Genomic DNA, 6,744 nt, shown 5'->3' with positions numbered 1-6,744 from the left:
CGAACGGCGCGGTCGGAGTGGGTTGCGGCGATGACTGCTGGAACTGCCGGAACTGATGGAAGTGCTGCCACTGCTGGAACTGCTGCTGGAACTGCTGGAACTGCTGGAACTGCTGGAACTGCGCTGGAACTGCTGGAAGTCTTGCGGTGCGGAGGCCGAGGAGAGGCCCGGCGGCCCGTTGTCGAGCGGTGGGGTTGGTGGGAAGGGAGGCCCTTGCGCGAAGCGAGGCTGCGAGCCGCCGCCGCCGCCGGGCCCACTGCCGCGCTCGCGGGGCTTGGCGAGGGGCGCGGTGGTGCCGCTTGCGAAGCTGGAGGAGGCGCGGCCGACAACGCGGCCGGCGCGGAGGTATCGCGCGAGAAGCCGCCGGCGCGTCCGCGTCCGCCGCCGAGGTTTGGGAAGGCGCGCGGCGTGATTCCGCGAGGCGCCAGCAGCCGCTCCTCCCGGCGGGCGAGGGGCAGGTCGTCGTCGCTGTCGTCCTCGGAGAGATCGAGCGCGCTGCGTTTCTTGCTGTTCGAGGAGTCACGGATCGATGGCGGCAGCTCGAGGCTCATCGGCCCGGCGTCCAAGTCGACCGCAGCAACGGACGCACCCGTGGCCACCTGGCAGCGCAGCAGCCAGCAGGGCAAGCGCCGATCCCATTGCGGCGACTGCGCCAACAGCATTCGCCGGACCGGCGCCGTTTCGGAAGTGGCTGCCATCCACCACGCCACCGAGGCGGCTTGGCGTCGCAATCGATGCGGAGAAGCGCAGCCGGTCGTGGCCGGGCGTCCTCGCGGCGGCGGAGCTCAAGATCGAGCGGAGGGCAACCTTGTCAAGTGCCGGGCAAAAGGGCTTGGGGAGGCTCAGGACCTCGAGAGCGACGCGTGTGGGCGTCGAGCAGAGCGTCTGGACAAGCACAGAGTCGTGCTTCTCGCAGCCTTGGGCAAGGCGAAGAAGCGCCTCGAGGCCCAACCGCTCCGTCGGCCGCGCCGGTGGGGGACTGGTCGGGGCGGCGCATCTCGTAGATGCGAACCGCACCGGCAGGGTTGGAGGCGCGGAAGAGTGCGAGCAGCAGCTCGGGAGCGCAGTCGCTCTTTCGCCACAAGTCCTGAAGGAGTCTCAACGTCTTGACGGATGACGGGCGCGGGCTTGAGGGCGAAGGAGAGCGCGTCGAAGAGCAGCTGGCTGTTGTCGTCTGGGTCGGCCCACGAAAAGCCATCCACGAGGTTGCTGCCGGAGAGAGTCCCGCCCCAGATGAGGACCGTGGGCCCGTTCGGGGTCGACTGCGCGAGCAGCAGCAGCGCGCGCGCGGGGCAGCCGCCCGCTTCCCGCAGTAGCCTCTTGATGTCGTCGGGTCTCAAGCCACACCTGGCGGCGGAACCGTGGAGCCAATCGGGTGCGAGCTCGACCAGCCGTACTTCGCGGCGATCGAGGCTCTCGCGACAAAAAAATAAGTGCGTGGGGAAACTTCCAGGACTCGTCCGTCCGTCGATGTTGCGACATTCAAGGCTAGCAACACGGGGCCTACTTTCGCCGGCAAGCGCTCCTCGATCGCGGCCGCTCAATCCTGCCGAAACGGTCGACAGCTGGGTCTCAGCAGAGCGTGACCTCGTCGACCCGAGCCTCTCTCTCTGGGAGCTCGCAGAGCTCAAGGCGAGGAGCAGCTAGCGGCACGCTATAAGGACAGAGGAAAGGAGGATGGAGGAAAAGTTACGGCCATCTGTAGGCATCACTACGCCTCCTTGCCGGCCTTGATCCGGAAGAATTCTTGCGAGGCGCCCAGCACGCCTACTGCATAACGACAGCAGCACTGCGCTCTCGCGACTGGGAAGCGCTGGCCCCGCTCCTCGCGCCGGCGTGTCTCGCAGCGATGCGTTTGGCGCTGGATGGTGATCGCGCATCGCACCGCGCTGAGAGTGAGGCGCGGGTTGTCTCATGCCGGCTGCGCCGCGCCCTCTTGGCTGAGCCGTACGATGGTCGCGCAGAGATGCACGTTTGCTTCTCGACAGACTCGAAGAACGGGCCGCAGCAGAGCACCTGGGTGTTTGAAGGCGAGGTGCAGTCGCCGCCCGAGGCCACCGGCGGCGCATGGATGCCTGCAGGACCAACAATATGGGCCCCTTCGGCGGCCTCGTCCGATCTGGCGGATGCCGCTGCAGAGGAGGCGGCGGCAGCCGGCCCGGCTCGTGGCAAGGTGGAGGCGCTCCCGACGGATTGGCGCGTCTCGGCGATCGATCCGCTGGAGGCGTGTGTGTGAGAGTGGCGACGACGCGGCAGAGGCGGGGACGCCCCCGGTGGGCGGCCGCCGGCGCGGCGACCGGCGTGGGAGAGCCGCTCAGATCACAGTCATCAAATGCGGAGGTAACTTGAATCTTGAACTGTTGAACTTAAACATGACATGTGAGAGTGAGGTGACAGGTGTGCAAGCTCCGCTGTCGTGAGTTGTGGGACGCCATCGACCACATCGAGCATGACAGACGAGCGCCGTCACGCGGGGCCGGGGGGCGGGGCGGCGAGCCCCGCTCACACCGCCGGCGGCGGCGCACTTTGACGTTTTATTCACGAGACACGCGTGAAACGCACCGATGAACGTCACATAATCATGAAAACACGGGAGAGGCCGCGCCGCTTGCCCTGCCGAGAGGTGGCTACCGCGACGAATCGGAGTTCGAATCGAACATCTAGCACTAGACTGTCAGTCACAACTTGCCTGCCTTCTTGAGCGCCTGGGGGGGGCGCGGCGTACGCTCAGATTGTGCGGGGGAGGAGGTGGGCTGGCGCCGGCCACAGGTGCCTGCTTGCTCACAAAGCGCAGCCCCGAGTAGGTGCACGCCACTGGAGTCGGGTCGTCGGGCTTGAGCTTGATAAACTGCTTGGGGAAGCCGAGCGCCCCGCCGCCCGTCACCGCCAGGAGCCCATCGACGACGATCGGCTCCTGGCTGAGGATACTCTCCATCGGCGAGGGGCTGCCTGCCTCGTACCTCACGCCCATCTCCACAATCGGCTCGGAGCGCGCCAAGCTGCCCTCCGCCGGCCCGTCAAACGGAGACTCGGGCACCACCAGCGGCTTGCCACCCCCGGCCATCGCGCGCGCGGGCGGGCGCGCGGCGCGGAAAAGCGCGGGCGCGGCGCGCGCAACCTGCGAGCCGGCGGCGGAGACCGCTTGGGGTGTGCGCGCGCGGGGGAGGGACGGCTGCTCGGACGTCTCGCGGGCAGTGTTGGAAGAGCTGGGCGGGGCTCACCGAAGGAGAGCGGAGCATGAGCAAGCCACCAAAACGCAAAAAGACACAAGAAAGAATCTCGGCGTGCCCAGTCCGTTTGGCACGTTGCCCGCCGTTCGAACCTGCCATGATGCCGGTAGCCGCCGCCCTTGCCTCCCGAGCCCGAGAGACCAGCCGCGCCGCGGCCCAGCGCCTCCTAGTATTAGTTCCCGGTCGGCGTGAGATGCCCAGCCTTCGGGCCGAGGCACCCGTTGCGACCGGGCCAACCTCAGTGCAGAGAGCGACGCTCAAACCTGCGGATCAGCCTCGCCAAGCGTCTGCAGCTGCCCCGTGGCAGGCGCCCACGACGCCGGCCGCGGTCGACGGCGACGGATCGGTGCGGACGCGACGCCGCCCGCGCCCGCGCCGCGCGCACGCGCCTGCACTCGAGCTTCAGATGATCCTCATTCTCGCTCTCGCTCAGCTCTCAGCCGAGCCCTTGCCAGTGCCCGTGCCCGCGGCCGTGCGGACGCAGCCGCGCGCCGACGCCGACGCCGCGCCCCGCCCCTCGGAAGATGACTCGGAGGAGGACGAACCAGTGGAAATTCAGTTGTCAGATGTCACGATGCATCCGAAGGGGACCCCAGCGCCGGCATCATCCGTAGAGGCACGAGTGTTCGAAGAGAGAGTGGACCTGAGCAACAACATGACGTGTTGGCAGCTCGGCCGACAAGGTCGCAAGGCGCGCTACCTACCCGACGCTCGAGCACGACGACCACGACCCCGGCCCCCTCGCAGAGCGCATCAGGCGCGACAAGCGCGAGGCGTCCCACCGCTCCTCCGACGACTCCTCCTCCGACCGCGACTCGTGCGGCACCGGCTCCACTAGCGAGGCGAATGACATATTCGACACCCTCGAAGACCATCTCGGCTACGGTTCCGACTCCGGCTCCGGCTGGTAGTCGACAAGCTGCCGAGCGCAAATCACTCTGTGTGACACATTTCTTGTTGGCTTCTAAAAATCTCTCTCCCGACAGACCTCGTTGCTAGCGCCCAAGGCCCACCTCCTCTTCCGTACGGGATAAGTCTCTTCCCCGCAACTGAGGGGGTGGTTGCGGAGTTCGACGCTCATCCGTCCGTTTCGCGCCCATTATTACAACGCTCTTTAAAGGGTAGCCAGCATTTCTTTGGGCCCCCCCCTTTTGTGCACTCATCGCCGACGTGGGAATTCCCCGGGAGACGCCGGGAGCCGGAACCCAGCTTTGTCTTCAAGCCTCGGGGGTCGGGGAGACCATCTCGGGTCGCCGAGGGGGCGGGTCGGACGCCCGATCCGGCTGCCGGCTCCGCGATTTTGGACGCCCCAGGCGCCTCCAGCCGAGCCGAGCGGCGCTGAGGCTGTGTGTCCGTCCACTGTGGACCTAGTGATGGCCTAGGAGCCCTGCACGGACGGTGTTTATGCTATATAAACCTGGGCGAAACAAGAGTAAGCGGATACGAAATAAGAACCGGTCCATACGTTGATCGAGGTGGGTAGGAAGACCCCTATCCGGGAAGGAGCGGTACCCAGCAAACGCGCAGGAGGCGAGGCGTTCCGCGTAGTGATGTCGGACAAGCTGGCGGAGTACCGCTCCCAACTCGCGCAGGTGGAGGCGGCCATCTCGGCGGACCCGGACAACGCCGAGTGGATCAAGCTGCGCGCCGACCTCGTCGAGGTGATATCGCTGACGAGCGAGCTGGAGCAGGTCAAGGAGACGGCGGCGGCGGGCTCGTCAAAGGTGGCGCAGGAGCTGCGGACCTACTCGGTCGGCGAGAAGTGCCAGGCCATCTACGAGCAGGACGGGCAGTGGTACAACGCCAAGATTGTCGCCCTCGCTGAGGACGGCTACTTTGTGACGTACCTCGGCTTCGGCAACACGGCGCAGGTGGACTTCAACGAGGTGCGCCCGTACCAGCGGCCAGACACGTCCGCCTGGGCGGCCGGCAGCGAGTGCTCCGCAATCCACGCCAGCGATGGCCGCTGGTACGAGGGGACGATCGTCGAGGTTCGCTCGGGGTCGGCGCTGGTGCGGTTCCGCGGCGAGGGGGAGAACGCGGAGGTGGAGCTCGACCTGGTGCGGCTGCGGCTGGGCGCGACGGCGGAGCGCAAGGCGGCGGAGGCGGCGCAGGAGAGCAGCAAGCCCGCCGTCCCCAAGTCGCTCGAGATTCTTCCCGACGACACGGCGGAGGTGATTGAGAAGAAGAAGAAGAAGCTCAAGATGTTCAAGCGGCAGGAGAAGAAGTCGGCGATGGAGCAGCAGGGCGAGGGGCGGCGCACCTCGTGGCAGTCCTTCAAGGGCAAGAACAAGACCATCGCCAAGAGCAAGAACTTCCACGACCCGCACTGGGAGCCGACGAAAAACCACGACGAGATCCGCGCGCGCCAGCAGCTGGCGAAGGCGGCGCTGGCGGGTGCGGCGACGCAGGGGAGGTGAGGAGCGGCGGCGTAACGCGCGCGCACGAGGGAGCGCGCGCCCCGCGATGATGCGCAGAGAGGTAGAGCGGAACTGCGAACTCCGCGGTGTGTGTCGGCCGCGGTGTGTGTCTTCTGTCTACCACGCGCTCCGCTCTGAGTGTCTCTCTAGAGCCAATAGGCAATACTAGCCTGCGATGCCGGGGCATCCTCGCCGCGATTTGTTATTTGTAAATAGAAACAGTCCACGTAATGCTCCTCGAGGCACCACTCCCACGCGCACTTTGTACTCTCTTTCCTATCTTCCTAGTGCTGCCCGAAGGGCCGCCGCGTCCTCCTCAGACATTCCGCTCGCACCGAGGGGTTGCGCCGCTGATTTCTCTTTGAGCATGACGTACATGGCGCGGCGGCAGACAGCCCAGTTTGTGCCCGCCAGCAGCCCGGCGACGGCGGCGCCCCAGGTGAGCGAGGCCGGCAGCTGCCGCGACGAGAGGAAGCGCACGGCAAAGATCGCAGCGCCGCCGGCACCTCCCGTCGCGAGCGATACGTGCAGACACGGCGCTGAGAAGTAGGAGGACACGGTGCGCCACCGCGCCTGCCAGCGACGGTCGCCGACGTCCGCGCTCCCCAAAGGCGCAGACATGCGATCGTTTTCTTATTTCGCCTCTTTTCTTTTTCTTTGTTGGAGAGGGAAGAAAAAGGAAACCAAGCGCGAAAAGAAGAAAACCCGCGCGCGCTCGCCAGCAGGCGCCCACACCACCCGCGAGCTAGTTGAGGAGAGCCGTCGGCCTCCCACAGCGGGCTGTGTGCCGCGTACGAGGGCGTGCATGCGTCTGCTACTGCTCCTCTCCGCTGCTGCACCGGCGATGCGAGCTCTCGCCGGCGGGGCGCGCGTGCGCCGCCTCGCTGCAGCAGGCGCGTTGCGGCCGCTCCGGCGGGCCGACGCCTGCGGCATGTCGGCCGCCGCCGCCGCCGCGCCTGCCGAGGTTGAGCAGACCAACTTTGTGCGCAACATCATCAAGGCGGACCTCGGCAGCGGAAAGCACTCCTCCATCGTGACGCGCTTCCCGCCCGAGCCAAACGGCTACCTCCACATCGGCCACGCAAAGAGCATCT

The 6,744-nt window shown here is 66.7% G+C and overlaps 4 protein-coding genes across 4 annotated transcripts; 2 read left to right on the top strand and 2 right to left on the bottom strand.

Annotated features, from left to right (window-relative positions):
• Nucleotides 1-2,521: 2,521 nt before the first annotated feature.
• Nucleotides 2,522-3,247, bottom strand: EMIHUDRAFT_469671 (hypothetical protein). The gene is made up of 3 exons (XM_005774463.1): nucleotides 3,222-3,247; nucleotides 2,774-3,118; nucleotides 2,522-2,705 (listed from the first exon to the last, which is right to left on the bottom strand). The coding sequence occupies exons 1-3, from the start codon at nucleotides 3,237-3,239 to the stop codon at nucleotides 2,679-2,681; spliced, it is 390 nt and encodes a 129-aa protein (XP_005774520.1). The 5' UTR covers nucleotides 3,240-3,247; the 3' UTR covers nucleotides 2,522-2,678.
• Nucleotides 3,248-3,327: 80 nt separating this feature from the next.
• EMIHUDRAFT_240512 (hypothetical protein) lies at nucleotides 3,328-4,141 on the top strand (the record flags this gene model as incomplete). Its single annotated transcript, XM_005774462.1, has 4 exons — nucleotides 3,328-3,336; nucleotides 3,538-3,576; nucleotides 3,664-3,840; nucleotides 3,914-4,141. 4 exons carry the CDS (start codon nucleotides 3,328-3,330, stop codon nucleotides 4,139-4,141), a joined length of 453 nt encoding a protein of 150 aa, XP_005774519.1.
• A 606-nt stretch (nucleotides 4,142-4,747) lies between these two features.
• EMIHUDRAFT_368438 (hypothetical protein) lies at nucleotides 4,748-5,879 on the top strand. The gene has a single exon (XM_005774461.1). The coding sequence runs from the start codon at nucleotides 4,781-4,783 to the stop codon at nucleotides 5,648-5,650; it is 870 nt and encodes a 289-aa protein (XP_005774518.1). The 5' UTR covers nucleotides 4,748-4,780; the 3' UTR covers nucleotides 5,651-5,879.
• A 47-nt stretch (nucleotides 5,880-5,926) lies between these two features.
• On the bottom strand, nucleotides 5,927-6,271 carry EMIHUDRAFT_240510 (Hypothetical protein; the record flags this gene model as incomplete). The annotated part of the gene is made up of 1 exon (XM_005774460.1): nucleotides 5,927-6,271. The coding sequence occupies one exon, from the start codon at nucleotides 6,269-6,271 to the stop codon at nucleotides 5,927-5,929; it is 345 nt and encodes a 114-aa protein (XP_005774517.1).
• Between the last annotated feature and the right edge of the window lie 473 nt (nucleotides 6,272-6,744).

Source organism: Emiliania huxleyi (genome assembly GCF_000372725.1).
Source record: "Emiliania huxleyi CCMP1516 unplaced genomic scaffold EMIHUscaffold_310, whole genome shotgun sequence".
In the NCBI taxonomy this organism is placed as follows: domain Eukaryota; phylum Haptophyta; order Isochrysidales; family Noelaerhabdaceae; genus Emiliania; species Emiliania huxleyi.
Note: the sequence above shows the minus strand (reverse complement) of the source record. Positions and strands in the feature narration are given on the sequence as shown.

What these genes read in the sequence shown, in the direction of transcription:
- EMIHUDRAFT_469671 (XM_005774463.1), bottom strand. An exon ending in TGCGCTTTGTGAGCAAGCAG is followed by an intron (nt 2,706 to 2,773) that starts GCACCTGTGGCC and finishes CGCCCCCCCCAG; the next exon opens with GCGCTCAAGAAGGCAGGCAA.
- EMIHUDRAFT_368438 (XM_005774461.1), top strand. Translation starts at nt 4,781, where the DNA reads ATGTCGGACAAGCTGGCGGAGTACCGCTCCCAACTCGCGCAGGTGGAG.